The 19,789-nt window shown below is 31.8% G+C and overlaps 1 protein-coding gene across 3 annotated transcripts in view; it reads right to left on the reverse strand.

Moving 5' to 3' along the window:
• Window positions 1-514: 514 nt before the first annotated feature.
• LOC143082371 (uncharacterized) overlaps window positions 515-19,789 on the reverse strand; it is a 28,754-nt gene continuing 9,479 nt past the window's right edge. For 2 of the 3 annotated variants that reach the window (XM_076258020.1, XM_076258019.1), the window contains 9 exons: window positions 18,470-18,769; window positions 17,615-17,941; window positions 14,237-14,581; window positions 12,489-12,742; window positions 8,866-8,932; window positions 7,646-7,720; window positions 5,967-6,176; window positions 3,424-3,714; window positions 515-898 (listed from right to left, as the gene is read on the reverse strand). In XM_076258020.1, coding sequence (XP_076114135.1) covers window positions 552-898; window positions 3,424-3,714; window positions 5,967-6,176; window positions 7,646-7,720; window positions 8,866-8,932; window positions 12,489-12,742; window positions 14,237-14,581; window positions 17,615-17,941; window positions 18,470-18,769 — 2,216 coding nt within the window. In that variant the 3' untranslated portion in view covers window positions 515-551. Of the gene's footprint in view, window positions 899-3,423; window positions 3,715-5,966; window positions 6,177-7,645; window positions 7,721-8,865; window positions 8,933-11,293; window positions 11,390-12,488; window positions 12,743-14,236; window positions 14,582-17,614; window positions 17,942-18,469; window positions 18,770-19,789 lie in introns of those variants that run through there. The other variant, XR_012980369.1, reaches the window with a different exon arrangement.

Raw genomic sequence — 19,789 nt, forward strand, 5'->3', positions numbered from 1 at the left:
TTTTTTAAAGTAAGTCAACATGATGAACAAATTGTGAAAAACGTCTTTAAAGGGCAATAACTCCTTAAGGGGTCAATTGACAATTTTGGTCAAATTGACTTATTTGTAGATCTTACTTTGCTTATCTTTTTTGCTATTAACAGTTTACCTGTATCTATAATAATATTCAAGAAAATAACCAAAAACTGCAAAATTTCTTTAAAATCATCAATGCAGGGGCATTATACATGAAAAACCAGTTACCCAATTCGGCTGAAAATTTCAGGACAGGTAGACCTTGACCTAATAAATACTTTAACTTCTTGTCTTATTTGCTCTAAATGCTGGAGTTTTTGAGATATAAGCCAAAAACTGCATTTTACCCTGTGTTCTATTTTTAGCCATGACGGCCATGATAATTATCAGAAATATGAATTATAAAAGCAGTTTGTGTTCGTCAATTATTTATAAAATATACGGGATATTTTAAAATTTATCAAAAGAGCGTCGATTTGTAATTTTAATGTCTTGTGATTTTAACTGCTTCTAAGAATGCTTCTAATATTTTCTGATTACAATTTCAGTTCATAATTACCATGAATATCAATAACATGGTGTAAAACAGTCGATCCTCCTATTCCAGCGTAATTCACATCAGCATTGCAACCAAGCAGCTTTTCAACAACAGCTACAACTCTTCTTTTGCAAAAGAAAATGAGAGGCGAATCCTCTTCATCTTTCGCAAAGTTAACATTGATCGTATTTTCAGAGTCAAATAGTCGTGAACAAATACTAGTAATTAATATTTCATCAAACGTAATAAAGCGACGTAAAAATTTGAATAATTGGTAAAATATATGTTCCTTTCTTTTCCCCAAATCTGCATGTTTAACTAATTCGTTCAGGCATTCCAGTCTCCCTGAAACATAACGTCATAATTGAATGGAATGTTTGAAAGTTTCTTGTAAAACGAATTCATAACATTTCTGAAAACAGTAACATAAGAAGAAGAACGCGTATTGAACATTTCTGCAAACTTACCGTGACGTTTAAAGGAGCTAGATACAAACCGTAGTATGCGTTCGGTATATTTGTATTATTACTTTTTATAACACATGGAAACGGGTCAATTCCTCAAACAATTATATAAAAGTGGGTACACTACGTACGCCATTATAATAGGAAGATGAAACGATACCAAAGAGATCATCAAACTCGAAGACAAATATGCAATGCAATGGCAATAATCAATAATGAACAAACCACCCACAAAGTATATACAAACCAAAACATAAAAAAAGAGATTGGGCAACACAAACTCAACACAAATGGTGTGATCTCAATATGTGTGTCATAACAGTGTGAAGTTTCAAAGATCTTTGTTTTTAACTGAAGGACAAATTACCTACTACAACATTTCACCATCTTCTTATAGATTTGGTACTGTATGATTAATGATTATACAATGCATTTATATATATATCAAAATGTGTTTTTTATCCAGCACACTCATACTAGGTTTGAACGTTGTTTTCAATTAAATAGTTATCAAATATACCAGGATTATAATTAATACGCCAGACGCGCGTTTCGTCAACATAAGACTCATCAGTGACGCTCAGATTAAAAAGGAAAGTCAATTAAGACTATAAATATATACAAATGACTGAAGAATAGCCAACTATAATTAATTCGGGTCGATGGATCATATAATTTTGATACAGTGCACTACAAAATATAATATATAACAGGTCTAAAAGGGAACAGCATCACCATAAAATAACAATAAAATGAACAAAATTAATGTTAAATATTTCGGATAACAGATATATTCTTTATTATGAGCACGATGTAAAATAAATCAGATCAATCTATTCTGATTATTAAACTGTAGGAATCTTGAATTTGACGTCAGTTAAGATGTTACAACAACTGCGTGTAAATACAGGGGCATTAAATTGAATGGAAAATATAAAGGGAAAAATCCTTTTTCTTGATCAATGATGGTTTTAGACCGTCTTTGATAGTCTGTGTTTTTCTTCTCTTAGACTTTTCAATATAATGTGTATGTCGACACTATTAATGGGAATATATGAAAGTATTAGAAAATTTAAACAAGAGCCTGTGTCGCTCATCTTGGTCTATGCGTATATTAAACAAAGGGCACAGACGAATTCATGACAAAATTGTGTTTTGGTGATGGTGATGTGTTTGTAAATCTGACTTTACTGAACATTCTTGATGCTAACACTTATCTCTATCTATAATGAACTTGGCCAAGTTGTTTCAGTGGAAATTATTTTGTAAAAATTTACAAAATTATCAAAAATTATTAAAAATTGATTATAAAGGGCTATAACATCTTTAGGGGTTAATTGACCATTTTGGTTATGCTAACTTATTTGTAGGTCTCACTTTGCTGTACATTATTGCTTTTGCAGTTTATCTCTATCTGTAATGATATTCAAGATAATGACCAAAAGCTGATTTTTTTTCTTTAAATTACCAATTCAGGGGTAGCAACCCAACAATGGGTTGCCTGAATGTTCTGAAAATTTAAGGGCAGATAGATCCTGCCCTACAGAACAATTTGTTTTCTGAAAGATTTGCTGGAAATGCTTTTGGTTAAGATATATGAGCCAAAAACTGCATTTTACCCTATGTACTATTATTAGCCATGTCGGCCATCTTGGTTCGCGGGAGGGGTCATCCGACACAATTTTAAAACTACATACCGTAATGTTGATTGTTTACAACTTTGGTTAAATTAATCTAAATAGTTTCAAAGGAGAAGATTTTTTTAAAAGATAACAAAAATTTACCAAAAAATTGTTAAAAATTGACAATAAAAGGGCAATAACTCCTTAAGGGGTCAACTAACCATTTTGATACTGTTGACGTAGAACTTACTTTGCTGAACATTTTTGCTCTTTACAGTGTATCTCAATCTATAATAATATTCAAGATAATAACCAAATACGGCAAAATTTCCTTAAAATTACTAATTCAGGGGCAGCAACCTAACAACGGGTTGTCCGATTCATCCGAAAATTTCAGAGCAGATAGATCTTGACCTGATAAAATTTTTTACTTCTTAAAAACATTTTAACTCCTGAAAAACATTTTTACCCCCGGCATATGTGCTCTAAATGCTTTGGTTTCAGAGATATAACCCAAAATCTACATCTGGTGCAGAAAAATTGGTACCGTTAATGTTATTACCCCTGTGTTCTATTTTTACCCATGGTGGCCATTTTGGCTAGTTGGCCAGATCACCGGACACATTTTTAAAACTAGATACCCTAATGATGATTGGGGCCAAGTTTGGTTAAATTTTGCCCAGTAGTTTCAGAGGAAAAGTTTACGGACGGCGGACAATAAGTGATGAGAAAAGCTCACTTTGCTCTTTGGGCCAGATGACCTGGGTGAGCTAAAAACACTTACTGTTTGCTAACCTGCCCAAGACTCCGTCTTTCAAAAAAGCAGGTCCAATTGTCGTGACACGCAAATCATCTGCAACTGTCAAGCAAATATCAATGGCATTCAAGTGGTCTTTTCCGCGGTAGAACATATTTGGATTTGCTTTTAGAATTCTTTGTACAACTTCAGAGTTCTCCGTGCGTACGGCTAATATCAAGGGAGAGTCATCACCTTCATTGTTGTGGTTTACGTTTGCTTTATGCGAGATTAAAAAGTCTATAATCTTCATGAGTTCCCAATATCCGTCATCAGTTTCTGTAGATTAAATTCATAAATATTGGGTTTGTTTTAAACATTTTTAATAAGAACCATTTATGAATTAAGGAGCACGGTTAGCAAATCAAAATGAATGCATAATATGTGCAAGGGTCATGAGCTGCAAACTGTTAAAAATATCAAAAATGTTTTGTATGTTTAATCATTTATGAAAGTGAAATAGTGAAAACATAATTCGATTTTAGTAGACAACTTTGTTCAATTGTGTATCAATAAGCTAGATCATCGCCAATGAACTATTCACTTACAAGTGACTAATTGAATCCGTACTCATGCATGTGACCTTCAATGTAACCTCGTAGCTACGCATGTAATCAGTTATTTAATGAAAAACAATTTCAACATTGAAAGTAAAAGAAGAATGAAATTGGGTTGATTAATACTATCCGCAATAAAGAATTTAATATTGGTACCAAAGATGACAATAATTATCAAAGGTAACAGGATTCTAATTTAATATGCCGGACGCACGTTTCGTCTACATAAGACTCATCAGTGACGCTCACATCAAAATAAAAATGCTTTTAATTTACAGTAGAGATCAATCAAACTAATACAAATCCAATTCTACGTGGCAATATCTATTTAAATTTATATTTATGCTTATATCGTGTTAAATTGCAGTAGGTGGTCTTCGGAGGTCATCTCGATGGTTGATTAGATGACATCTTCACAAAAATACAAAAGAAATGTAAAAACATATTATCGAGTCCATGCTTTGCAAATTTAAAAAAGATGTGGTATTATTGCCAACAGGAGACAAAATAATAGACATTATCATATACTTAGACTAAATAACATATAAATTTTACCGTATGATAATAGCATTAAATTGACGTAAATTCCATATTTTTCGAATTGGTGCTAAGCGGGCTGATATGAAAAGTTTATCACATGCTTCGATTGTTATCACATGCCTTTCCGTAACGTTATCACATGGCATTCCGGTAATACTCGGCCAATTCCGGAAAATACACCTCAATGCTACGTTTACAGTGAAAAACATTACAAAGTAGTGCACAAAACAATTATTTGAATACTGGAAAGTATATTGTTTAAAATATAAAAAAAAATATAAGTAAAATAAAAAAAAAAGAAAATAGCCAATAAATGCATTTTATAAGTTTTTCTGAAACATAATTTAGAAAGTTTCTTTAAAAAGTTGACATTTCTAGACAATGATCATTATGTATGTTGTTGAATTATTTTTTTGTTGATTCGTCTATATTAAAATGTTTTTTTTTCTCTCTCTGTTGAGGCATATGATAGAAAGATTTCATATCGAATGTATCAAATTTTGGGCCCGACGGCCGTAAAATTCAGGAACCACGTAAAAGGATCAATATATGAATCTGTTATTTTTCTGTACTGTTGAAGCATATGATAAAAAGATCATAACATGTCATTTTTCATATCGCATGTATTATCAGCCCTCGGTCAATATCAGCCATCGAGCCATGCGGCTCTAGGGCTGATATTGAACCTAGGGCTGATAATACATGCGATATGAAAAATGCCATGTAATAATCTGATATTAACAGCTGTAGGTCATCGTAGAGCCTTTAACAATGTGAAAATCCCATACTATTTGGTCAGCTATAAAATGTTCCAAAATGAAAAAAATACTCAATTCAAACCAGAAAATTAACGGCATAATTAATGTACAAAATAATAAAACGAAAATCAAATATGTAAAACAGCAAAAATCGACTACCCCTGAAATACAAGCCCCAAACAGATTCCTAAAAGTTCTTTTTAAGGGTTACAATAGGAAAAACATCCCTAAATCGTAACATTTAATGAAAAGAAAAATAATATGTGCAATGAAAATTTCTAACTCGAACACAATGATATACCAAAAATATTACTGACTAAGCTGGATAACAGCAGACAGGTGGAGTTGATATAAAAAAAACATTCTTTTTAATTGCATGTTAAAATAATGGAATAATATTTGTTCGTGTTTATGTCGATCACTAATATTCCTTAATTTTTAAACAAATCATTCGTATATCTATAAGATAATATGCATGCGTAAAAATCTGACAGAATTAAAGATGAGTAAATACTCCCAAAGTAGGCTTCATACCAGGACGAAGTGGTTGACTCGAACAGGAAATCTTACTTGTTGTCATGTTGATTTCTAACAATATGCGTATTCGACTATTGTAAATGAAAACATCTTCCTTATCATTAAAACATTTTATCATTCATCTACTTAATAATTATACCTTTGTTTTGATTAACGTAATCATTTCTGTCGTGTTCATTTGTTTCAGCAGACGATGATTGCTCTGATGCTTTCATTGGTAGCGCGTTCAGTTCATAAGAATGCACAATTCTACGATTTTGAACTCCTGAAAAGTCCGACATTTTGGCAAGTTTGTTTGAATTATCCATTAAGTAGTTTCTTTTTCGTTTTTTGTCTGCCGAGCCTGATTCTAAAATATATAGAATACTCTTATGAGCATATATTGGTTGGATAATAGCATGCGAAAGTTATAAATTTTATATCAATGGTTCGTGTACACTGTAAAAACTTTAAGCACCGTCTTAAAAAAAAAATCAACTAAGCCACTAACTCAGGCTACGCATAAGGTAGTAAGCTGAAAATGAAAACTGATAGTTCTATTTTCTGAGAATAATTCTTTTGTTTAGAATTTGGGAAAGTTATCGGTATAGATAAAGCTATACAGCTTTTGACTACATTTTGATAACACAAGTGACATTTAAGTTTATCCAGATACCAATTGTTTAAAAACTGTATTTTTAGTAACATCGACTTTGACCAATAGAGCACTGACTCCATAATGCAAAGACTTGATTCTTTCCTGTATATCTATTGGAATGATTTCAGGAAACCTTTGTTTCAAAAATATGCATTGTCAAACAAACAGACGGACGAACATCGTATGCTGTGCAACCACCATATGGAAGTCATAGATAACTTTTAATAATCTTTGAACTTGAAAAAAGATAGAGAATTTTTTCTTTATTCAATGAATTGAATACACAAATTACACAAGTTTTCTGGTAACATTTAATTGTTTATGTGTCACAAATACTCCTCGAAACGTCTTTGAAAGTATTGATTTAACATTATTCAGCAAACCAAACAGCTTTGACTAGACAACATGCGCGTGAACTTGAAATTCATGATGCTACCAAAACAGGAAGGTCTGCTTGATTTTTTCAATAATATGAAACAGATGGACGATTAAGCACTAGAGTTTGAAGAACAATCGTCAAATCGTTAGTTTTACTTTCTAATCAAAACATTCCTTTTGGTGATACATGTAGGTGTTTCGTTAAAATTTCAATTTTTAGTTTGCGTTCATGTATGTTCACACTTAAAGGATATCAATAAGGGGGAAATAAATTGGAAAATGGAAACGGAAAATGTTTCAAAGAGACCACACCTCGACCAAAGAGCTGAAAGTCTTTATCTTTTGTATTAAGGTTCCCGTTAAATATATATATAGATATCAAGATCAAGAGAGGACATATTTTATTGTAAGTTATAGCTCTATTTTAAGTGAGTTCAGCATAAAAAAATGTACATACTGAAATCGTCATCATTGCTAATATATCACCCAAATACCTAGCAGTTATATTAAATATCTGTATGCGATATTGTTTCGATTGATCTTTGCTGATTTAGTCATACATTGTAACTCATAACAATACAAAATTTCTGAAAAACGATAAAACTCTTGTACTTCTTAATCCGTTGAGTCCAGGTTTTTCACAATGTTCATGTTGCTTAGTCCTTGGTTTCTATGCAATGTTATGTTGACTGTTGTTTGTATTTTGCTAGTTGTAGGGTATTTGACGTGTCGATTTGTGTTACTGTTTAGGCTTAAGAGATTGGTTATTCATTTTGAATCTTCCATTTCTCTCTCTATCTTACCTTCAAACAATTCTTCACGAAGTTCTTTAAATTGATTTAATTTAAAATCTTTTGCACTGTCATTCTGCAAAGGTCCTACAAAATGTAAATACACAAACATGATTACAATTTGATTTTATAATTCGAATAACAAAAATAATGGGATGTGGTATGATAGTTATTGATATACCCATCCATTTGACACAACAAGAAGAGAACGCAATCAACCATCAATCACTATATTGTCTTCATAACACATCAATTTTATACCGTTTAGTAGCTATAAAAAACAAATACAAAACGGATTAATACGGCTGTTTGATAGCATAGTGAAGATATTTGATAAATTATCCGTTTCAATAGATTACATGTAAATACATATTCTCAATGAATGTGTATACATACATATATTAAGATACAGATTATTGAAGGCATCTAATACCATAATTCCATGAATGCCTTGAATAATTTATCTTTCTTTTTATTCTTCCTGTCAATAATAATTTGATTTTGCCTTATATTTGTCTTCGTGTATTTTAGACGGTTCAGCAATTCTCGTGTGTTAACTCAGTTATTTTTTTGTAATATTTGTATATTATTGGTCTGCTATTAAGGTTTAACTAAGAACGTGCAATGTCAAATGAGTGCCTTAACGTCGAATAGAAGAAGATCCGTGCATGTTAGCTATAGGTGTATCATTATTACGAAAGACATGCATAGAATATAGCACAAACTTAGTGTTAACACTTAAAATAATTTCTTTTCTCTAATTACCAATGAGCTGATTCGAATTGGGATCCACTTTTCGAGTTTCATAAATGTGGTTAATTGTATAAGTGTGGTTTAACTGCAAAACAGTGTTCCCTTAGAATTTTATTGTTTTTGTTATTTTACTTTTTATTGTAAAACATAATAAAAATGATGTTTGTATAAACAAAAAAGTACTGTGTAGATCATTTAGATATTTTAGATATTTTCAGTCCTTATGATCTATCATAAAAGTAAAAGTTTGTGTGCAGGTTTTAAATCTAGAGTTTATAGCGATGATGATTATAAAGGTCAAAATGTTTCCTTTTTTTTCAGGTATCTTCATTTAGATACACTCTTGTAGCACCATACGTGTAAAAAAATGCGCATCTGATGCAAGAAAATTGGTACCATTAATTTTATTGTATAATTTTTTCTTGTCCTGTCTTAAGAACAAATTTAATTTGTTTTTGTAGTCTACAATCATAAAATACCTTTCAATAAACATAAATGTAGAGCTGTGTTTCCGTCTTTTCCAACATGGTTAATGTTTGCGTTGTGCTAACAAATATACATGTAAAAGAATGTTAAAATATTCTAGATTCTGCATTGTTAAATGGTTGTGTAGGATAAGATCACAGCCCTTGCAATAATTTACCTTAAGAGAAACACATATATTGTTACTCTCATAACAGTATCGCTAGTAAGACAAGTTTCGAACAAATATGCAATTAGCAACTACTAAAACACAAATCATATATACATGGAAATAATCTATAAGAACGTGTCCTTGTCCTTTCATAATTTTCTAAACAGAAATTGTCTTCTGTTTTTGATATTGCAGAATATCACCTAACCGTGACTGTTGTGACGTTTTGAATTTCAATGAGCGTAATATACGAATCTATCACCTATTGTATCACATGTACTAGTGAATTCAATATTGATGTCAGGGATTTCATAATAACAAATAACATTACCTTTACTTAATCTCCCAGAGATGCAAGGATTTGGTTTTTAAATTTGGCTGATAACCGAAGATCATGTTTTTGTTTTCGTTTATTTTTTCTAACTTCTAATGATATCTCCAAACTCAATCCATCGGATGTTGGGTGTGAACTAATCGAAATTAAGTCTTAGATACATGATATGTTATATAAGATGTTAATAGTTGTGAATAGCTTTTAAACTCTCAGATCAGTGCTTGTTAAGGATGAGGAATTAAGCCGAAACTCAGCCACGTTCTATCTAAGTCAGTGTCTTTGTTTGATGAGTTTCGATGATATGTTGTTATTCAAATGATATTATCTTAGCTAAAGGTAGTCAACCATTGCCATCTAGCAAAAATTTTGACATTTGTGATAGTTGTCCAACCTACAGAATTAGAAATTGCAACTTACACTAAACATCCCAAGTATAACTAACTTTGATAACGTTTTATCATCTATACTATTAAACGAGAAGACCTCATTTTTGGTGTCGCTTCTCTCCTTTCCACAATAAATTAATCAACACGCCTCTGTGTCCTATAGGTACAGTGCATAGTCGCATTTGTCATCCATTCCTATGATTATTCAGATTGAGTTATTTTGGGAGAACACCGAGAAAAAAGGCAACCGGATATTGTCCCGTCATCGGACAAAATTTAAAGTCAGATTAGACTTCCGGTTTGCGTTTTTCTGTATACTTTGAACATACATATACAAAGAATAAAGTGTATTTTCAGAATTCTATCTGCTATCATTTTCAAGTTTACTATCCACGGCGGTCACATCTATACTATTAAACGATAAGACCATTTTTGGTGCCGCTTCTCTCCTTTCCACAATAAATTAATCAACACGCCTCTCTGTCCTGTAGGTACAGTGCATAGTCGCATTTGTCATCCATTCATATGATTATTCAGATTGAGTTATTTTGGGAGTAAAACGAGAAAAAAGGCATCCGGATATTGTCCCGTCATCGGAAATTTTTTTCAGTCAGATTTCACTTCCAGTTTGCGTTTTTCTGTATACTTTGAACATACATATACAAAGAATAAAGTGTATTTTCAGAATTCTATCTGCTATCATTTTCAAGTTTACTATCCACGGCGGTCACAGACTTTATTGAATAGAGAGGGTCTGTATACTTTATCAATGACCACCATGGATCGATTAGTAAACTTAGAATTGAAAGTAAATACACTATATTTATATAGTAACCCCAAACTGACAATGTAAAACAATTCAAACCTGTCCAGAAAACTAGCGGCCTTATTTATGAACAAAAAAGTGAACGAAAAACAAATATGTAACACATAAACAAACGACAACCACTGAATTACAGGCTCCTTACTTAAATGCTCATAACATACTAAATGAAAACTATGTTCATATTGAAATTGATAGAAAACCAAAAATTGGGAATTTTGGAAATAAAGGAGGAGGGATAAAAAAAAAGCATTTTCCTGTCCCAAATAACCTATATATGACTTATGATACTTTTGCTGAAATTCTCCAGTCATTCAATATTTTACAAAATTCTTCCAACAACAATTTACATACTTTAAACTACGCTCTAAATGCCCGCGATTTCGCGGGTGTGTTCTAGTTCCTATGTATATTAACAAAGCATGTAGTTTTGCAATCGCTGCTGTAAGCATTCTTTAAAGGTCAAACTTTCCACCTTATGTTCAACAACATAAGAAGTGTGGTAGGAATTCCAATCAGACAAGTTTCCACTAGATTAGTGCATATAAAGTGGATGTAAGCATTAAGGGAGTTGTGTTTTTATATAGTTTTTTTTATAGCTTTCACATACTTTTTTTTATAGTTACCAATGAAGGTAAAACAGAAAAGCTCTTCGAAAGCATACACATTTTTAAGTGTCAATTTAATTTTTAACCGGACATCATAGAGTTGAACCCAAACTCATTTATACCTTTTCAAGCCAGCTTTTAAAATAATGTTTCAGTCACGAAAAAACCCAGACATAGATAATTATTATCATGATCGCCGTATTAACAAAAGTGTATAACTGAAAAAATAATCATAACATATACACAGAATCAAGTGACTCGCTGATCTTAAAAGTTATGATTTTTGGTAAATGTTATGTCACAACAAAAGGACAAGAGCAAAATTGTTATGCAGTTTGATTATAGCAGGTTCAAACACAATATGCTGAAGTAAGAACTATTGATGAACAGACGGGAATATCAAAAGGATCTTACACTTGAAAAAAATAATTTGCCCTTTACTTGAGAAAGAATCCTTTATATTATGCTCTATGCTCATTTTGAACATGGGTAAGCATTATATTTATCGAAACTTTACACGTCAAAATAAGCATAGAGCATGACATGAATGAATTATTTCGAATATAATAGGAAAACAAAATCTTTCTAAGGTCGAAGCGTTAAAAATATCTTAGAAATAAGTGGCTATTCCTGTTTCATCCCCGTTGAGTATGTACATTATATTCGCATACTTACTTAATTTAAAGCAGAGTAAATATATGTATAATTGTTTGATACAAATTATACCAATAGCTAAAATGTATACTTCATAGGGATCAAAATGTATTTAAAGAGAATGTACACAGTAAGATTGTGCTCGTGTGTCAATATATCTTGTGCTTATAAGAACAACATGTTTTGGAAGATAATCAAAATGAAATAGTGTAGACTGTCTTAGCCATACTTTAAACAACTATTAACAATGTTTTAATGATCTGCCGACATACTAAATAATGCTCTAACATTATTTTTATTTTCTAAACAACTGGATTTGCGCGACTGCTTGTTGATTTTCAGTCCACTATTGTTTCAGCTTCCCATGATCAGAATGTTATTCTAATGGGCTGATAGTTAAAATTAATGATACTATTATTTCTGTAAACAAAAACGCTAAAGCATCAAAGCAGTGACTGCTTTCTATATCAAAGAAGAATTGTTTCTGCCAAATTGTACACATCTTTTTTTTAACATATTTTGTTTCCAATGGTGTTTTTTTTTAAATTTTAGTATTCATCTGGCATTTTAATTCTTTTGGTTTTAAATAAGTCCACTCATGCAGACGAAACAGTGTATAAAAGTATAAGCCGGGTGTTTTAGTATGCTTTTTCTAACTCGTACCTGTACCAAAATGCTAACAGCTGAATAGAAATCGTGATTAATTGCTTCCATTAACGTTGAATTGCCCTCTGTATCACAAATATTTGGATCAGCCCCATGATCTAGCAAAAACTTTAACGTGTTGGGAGTTGATTGTCGATTTGATTTCCTTATGTGACGCATCAACACCGTTTCTCCAATATTATTGACTGCATTTATTTCAGCGCCCGAATTCAGCAATGCTGACACTACGTCTTTATCAAATGATGTAGCATCTTAAATATGCAACAATAATACCATACATTAAGATATAGGGAATTTTCCATACTGTTCAAATACTATAAACAATAGAAATAATTGTAAACGGTACAAAACAGTATCGAAGTATAATAAAGGAGAAGAGTATATATTTTTATTCTCATAAACCAAAATCCATGGTCGAAGATATTATAAACATTTATAATATAACATATAGTCAGAATTAATACAATTGATAATCTACAACTGGAAAAATATTTCCAGCTGCATGTAATATAAAAACACATTACCATCATGTGCATGCATACAATATTATATAAAAGTTATTAAACAATGTTTCCCCTAAGAGTCCAGCTGTTTATTAATCAGTCTAACAAATTTGCACAAATGATTCAGCATACTGATGTTTCTAATATTCTAGAGTATAATTGGTCAAAGATGTTTTCATATGATATGAACCTTTTTCAATTAATCGAAAATGTATTATTTCTTCAAGAATATTTAACATCATGTAATGTAGTACAGTATTAAAAGTTCCATTCTTTGGATCAAAAGACTAAAAATATGTCTGTTCTATGGTCGGGTTGTTGTTTCTTTGGCACATTCCCCATGTTCATTGTCAATTTTGCCTAGATGGTAATTCCGTTTTTGTATATTACTTTTAATGTGAACCCTGCTTTTGTTTCCAAAGGTTTTTTGTCTCTGTTTGATATGAATACAAGGCTAGTTTGCAACCATGAAGTAACACTCCAGCGATCTATAACATATAACATCCTTTTTCACGTTTTTTTCTTTTTATGCATTGGATAAAAAAATATAATGTGTAGACTGGAGTTCAAGATATGACAAAATATTCTTTTATATTACGAGAAGTACATATTCAGTTTTTCTGTTACTATAGGCGTAATCGTATTGAATGGCTGTGCACCATTTCACACATGTTTTGAAAAGTCGTTAATGCCAAAGTAGATATAACTTAGGCAATAAAACTGGTTAAAGTCAATCTAAATTAATTTTGGTATGATTAAAATCATTTCATTCAATGTAACTTCTACTAAACTTTAAGGTGGTACCTAACACTACAGGGAGATAACTCTGTAAAGTCAGCTAAACGTTTAAATTACGTTGTGTTGTAAAAGGAATATTAAGCTTCTCAATGATCAAAATTGGTGGTTGTCAAATTGCTATATAATCAGTGTAATTTTTCTGACAAAACGGTTGGTTCAAAAAATTTTAAATTTTTATATTTTTGTAAATACTTTAACAAAATTTTACGAAAATTAATCGAGCCAAATTAGTTTTAGTGAAAGTGTTGGGTACCACCTGAAGTAGATTCGCATGGTATTGATTTCGATAAACGCTTTATATGATTTCGAATAACTTTCTATGATATGCTAAGGTCAAAAGTTTTGTCAACGTCCGTGTATTGTTTTCGGAGATTGAGTAGATTTTTAAATAATAGTTGGAGTTATCAAATCCTGTTTCATGCGTACAGAATACATAATACACACCCATGTGACAGTGTAGAGCAGTATTGCCATCGCTGTCTTTTGATGATATGTCAGCCCCGAGTGACATCATTTTTATAATAATATCACATGTACAGCATTTGGCAGCAACATTCAGTGGGTACGTTTTCTGTTTATCTGGGATGTTTACCTCTGTGCTGTACTTTAATAGGGCACGAATATTGTCAAGATATTTCTGGTTGTTTCTGATTCTGCATCTTAGTGCTATGTGTAGTGGCATTTCTTCGTATATCGTCTTCGATTTCAGTGAGGCTCCGGCCTGCAGCAGCATGTCTAGGATTAAATGTTGGTCATTGGTATTGCTTGCTATGAGAGTGGCTTTCCTATCTGTAAAATGGTTAAGGTTTAATATATAATTACTTGAAATCGAAAATTGAAAGTTATACATATAAATTTGATTACGACTTATATCTGACTGTTTTGAACAGATTTCAAAGTTTTTCATCAATTTGATCAAAAAAGGAATATACTCCAGAAACCATACAAAAACGTTTTGTGAATTTAGACCAAATAAAACTGCTTAAAATAATAGTCACGACAATTTGATAACAGTTTTTTTAAGACAGATTTATTTTTTAGAACTGTTAGATTTTTTTGAAAAACTAAGGATTTTTTTTATCCCAGGCATAGATAATCTTAGCCGAATTTGGCACAACCTTTTCGGAATTTTGGATCCTCAATGCTCTTCAACTTTGTACTTGTTTGGCTTTATACATATTTTGGTATGGACGTCACTGATGAGTCTTATTAAGACGAAACGCGCGTCTGGCGTACTAAATTATAATCCTGGTACCTTTGATAACTATTAGTAAACCACCATTTTTACCTTTTTTCTAAGATAAGCATTACTCCCTTCTTTTATCCCCTTGCAAAGGAGCTGTTAAATATAATTAATATTTCGCATGTGTATTCGACACAATATGAGGCAAATGCATCAAAAGTATACATTTATGTATGTATGTACATTATGTATGTGCCTGTTCCAAGTCAGGAGCCTGTAATTCAGTGGTTTTCTGTTGTTTATGTGTTACATATTTGTTTTTCGTTATTTTTTTCAAATGAATAAGGCCGTTAGTTTTCTCGTTTGAAATGTTTTACATTGTCATTTCGGGGCCTTTTATAACTGACTATGCGGTATGTGCTTTGCTGCAGGCCGTACTGTTACCTATAGTTATTAATTTCTGTGTCATTTTTTATAAGATCTGCAATTCAGAACCTGTCTGTCGGTGGTTTTGGATCTTCTGTTCAAGAAACCTTCCCTGTATTGGAACTAAACATTCCATACCAACATCATAACTCTATTACCATTTCCAAGATGCCAGACACATTGCCGTTAATGATTCAAATTTCGTTAGGTATGGATTTGTTGCAAATAATTGTAGACATTGTTTATTGCAGGTTTGATAAATTAATGAAAATTACTTCTAAGGACGGGAAATAACAGTTTGTTTTAATTTACATTTGGCAAAAGAGTTTGAACGATAAACATTGTATCCTTCATTTGTTTTACCATCAAAACATTCCTGATTACTCAAAGACTAAAAACAAAACCCTTCATGACACATACATCTACATCGAAGTATTCTATGCGTAGGCAGGTATAAGAGATCTTAACGCGCAATGAAGTAATTTGACACTTCCATTGCTATATTATCATTATCCCAATACAAGTGTAGTTCCACTATTAAATCTACATGATCGTAAACAATGTACAACTTTCCGATTTTCTGGTCAAAGGAACACTATTTCATACCAAGAACTTCATTTTACTAATGGAAAAAAAGTGGTTACCCGGTCAATCCAAAACTATAACTTTATCTGAATAGATCAAAGTTGTTCAATCAGTCATGCAGTCAGAATCGCTTTCAAAAGCTAAGACGCAAGACATGCACTCAATAACCCTTGGTTGTGGATGTACTTTTATTATCCTTTCTAAACAAATATATTGTTGTTCAAACTAACAACCAAATACACAACACTGATTTTGTATGCAAATCTTTATATGTTATCTGTGACTTATTTATAACAAAACTAAGACTTCTGAATAACCTCTACATCATATTCTTGATAATTCAGTCGTTACAATATTATTAACTATGCTTAATTTAAAGATCGAATACAGAAATGGAAATCGCAGAACACAATATTGACACGCTAGAATCAAATGTCAACTTTTCATTTCTTATCAGTAACTTTCTCTCTGTCTTATTGTATAGCGTTTATATCTAAATTGATTCGTCACGCCCTTAAAGGCTTACTCTTTACACAGTACATTACCGGGATGTACCCATTACTCTTAATCTTTTCCAACAAAGTTATGTCGACGACCAGCTGCAAATAAGACTTAATAAATTTTGCGACACCGTCTAGAGTTGATTGATTGATGTGATATGTATGTTTTCTATACTCTTAATCCATTTTTTAAAGTCTAACATTTAAGAAACCAAAATATTTTCATGTATGAGTTGTTTTCCCATTGTAGGAGACTGTACGGTAATTCGTATTTAAAGTGTCATTTGAATTCTGGGAAGCAGCTGTCTCATAGGCAGTCATACCATATTTATGTAGTCTTCTAATCTGTAATATTCCGATTGTATCCAAATCCCGATTGTATCTTTGATGATATTGTGTAACATGGTGATGGAGGATTAAAGCACAATAACTGCGATTCATATATGGCGGTATCCCTTGAATATGTTGACACCCCGAATATTGTTTCTTTTTATACGATTGTTTGTACTTTGGTTGATCTTTTTGTCGATTTATGAGATTTAAACATAAATGTAAACTACTGTTGCCTAATTTTGATCCATGGTCTAGTTAAGGTTACATTAATCGTTTTGAAATATGTATTGGTTCGATGTTAAACTAGAGGCTACAAAGAGCTTATGTCGTCCACCAAGTTCTATGCTTATCTTTGTCAACGCCATTATGGACACACTCTACTTCTGTAAGCTAGAACATGATTAACGACTAATTGTCTTTTTCTTGATATAACAATTTTCTTTTGTTCCAAATCTCTTTATCTCCTTTAGTTTTTGGCCAATACAAACAAGATAAAAAAAAACGTCATTAAAGAACAGACTCCTATGAGGAGAACACATATAATTTCATCTATGCTGACCTATAGAATGTGCCCTTTAAATTCTTTGACCAATGTTTGACATATTTCCTTATCCTTTGAATATAAAATGGAAATAGAAATTGAAAACGTGTTGAAGAGACAACAACCTCATATACAAATCTATAAACCATATATATTTATCTTAAAGTTGTTACAAGATTTTAGACTCTAAAAATACAATAATTATCGTTAATTGTTAGATATGTTTTCAAAGATATTACATAAAAAATACTTACCATTTCTGAAATGTGCATGCAGTGGTGTGTAGTTTTCTATCCCTTTATGATTTACATTGGCTTTTGCATCCAATAGAGCCTTTACTAATTTTGGCGCTCCAAGGAGAACCGCTTGCAACAGAGGCGAATGTCTACCATCTTCCACCAGATTTGGATCGGCTTTGTATTCAAGAAGAAGATTAACAAATTGCTCTTTCTGATCGATGGACAATTCCGGCATATCTCTTAATACCATTTCTAAAACTGTATCATTTGTGGAACAAGTAGGACTTTCCGATACAACAGATGACGATGAAGAAATCTTCCTGTATTTTTCACTAGAACCTCCTACGTTATGAACATAAAAAAATTGAGACGCTGTTCGTAACATTTTCAATTAAAATAGTGTAATTTGAATGCTTTTAAAATTTATTAATTTATGTTAATTCGATTTAAACGTTATGTATTGTTAAACAATTAATTTTCAAATTAATGTCATCAAACGAATGAAACTTCATTCACTGATATCAAAATTAAATGTGATATTTTAGTTGTATTTCAATTTTTGTCAATGCGTCGTCAGTTTGTCATCGAGTTCTGAGATTGAATATCCTTTTGGTATATGTTGCCTATTGTTTAAGTGTTAATTATCAGGCTTTGTCCTTACTATAGGTAAATTAAACACTTTTGCAACAAAAGTAAGGGGTTACACCTTGGCGTGAAATCCACGATATAAAAGTTTAATGAAAACTATTATGGGAATTTGTTATAAAGATGATATATCACTCAGTAAGTGTACTACAAAGATTTAAACAAATATAAATTCGAAACAAAATCTACGAAAAAAAATATAGTTTATGCAATCAAATATCATACCATCAACAATTGCTTTTTTTCTTTTGAGTGCTATTTTGTGGTTCACACAAGGCCTTGATTTGAGCATTAGTTTTACTATCTCAGTCTGATCACGTCTTATAGCTGCTGCTAAGATTGCAACAAACCGATCATCATCAACAGTTGTACCTCTCTCTAATATCGTGTTTACTATTTCCTCATTACAAAGCCATACTGCTACCAACAGAGGATGAATTTTAGATTTCGTTGGTTTGTCTATCTCAACACCAAACTCTAGAAAGCTTTTAAATACTATAGTTCTTGACCTGTTGTTTGTAATTTCTGGGAGGAAAATGCAATTAATAATTAGTATACATAGTGGCAAATATAAACATACAACATATGTTCATCGAGATAAAATCGTTTAATGCACTTTGAATATTATAACCAGTTCTAAAGCTTACCTACAAATTGTACCAGATCAGGAAACGTTATTTTGTAAATAAACTATGCTTTTAATAGATTGGTCGGAATACAACACAAATTCTGATCAGTACTCGATCATTTCGACCTTTGCCCGACTAATGTCTGATCATTTCCAGATTAACTCGACCAATGTCCGTTCGCTTCCAGATCACTGCGATTTCTATATTTATGTTACCACAGACCAACTCGACCAATACCCGATCCCTTTGCGACATCATTCGAACACTTTAAAACGATTAGACATTAGTCGAGCAAAGATCGAAATGATCGAGTACTGATCTGAAATTTTGTTGTATTCTGACCAATCTCGAGCTCTACACGATCCTTTCCCGATCAATTCGACCGCTACTCGACGAATTCCCGATCTTTTCTCGAGTGACTTGCTTCTCGGTCCTTACTCGATTGTTTTTGACATGTCAAAAACTCTCGGGTAGCTGGTCAGATCGATGACGAGTATGGTAGACTATCCCGAACATCCTTGTCGATTGAGTCCGACAAGTCTCCCGGTCACGTAATTTGTCTTGATTCGGCTTGATCGAGTTGATCTGATCGGCAGTGTGAACCTAGCTTTAACTTCATATTCAATGATACATTTCTAACAGATGTGACATATGATATGCTTCATGTTGAAGAGATGATTTTTTTGTTTTAAAAGATTTATCTATTATGATTAAGCATATTTGCCTTTCTTTTCCAAGACTGAAAGCACTCAAATAAATAATATTATTGATGAAAAGGGGGTTCTTTTTTAAAATCAAATTAATTGGCTGAATTCTCAAAATTAAGAAACACAATCCAAAAAGAATGGTTTAAAATGTTAAATGAAGAAAGTTCAAGAAAAAATATAGTTTTAACAAAAAACTCACTTCTTATAAA

The sequence above is a fragment of the Mytilus galloprovincialis genome, chromosome 7 (assembly GCF_965363235.1).
Source record: "Mytilus galloprovincialis chromosome 7, xbMytGall1.hap1.1, whole genome shotgun sequence".
In the NCBI taxonomy this organism is placed as follows: domain Eukaryota; kingdom Metazoa; phylum Mollusca; class Bivalvia; order Mytilida; family Mytilidae; genus Mytilus; species Mytilus galloprovincialis.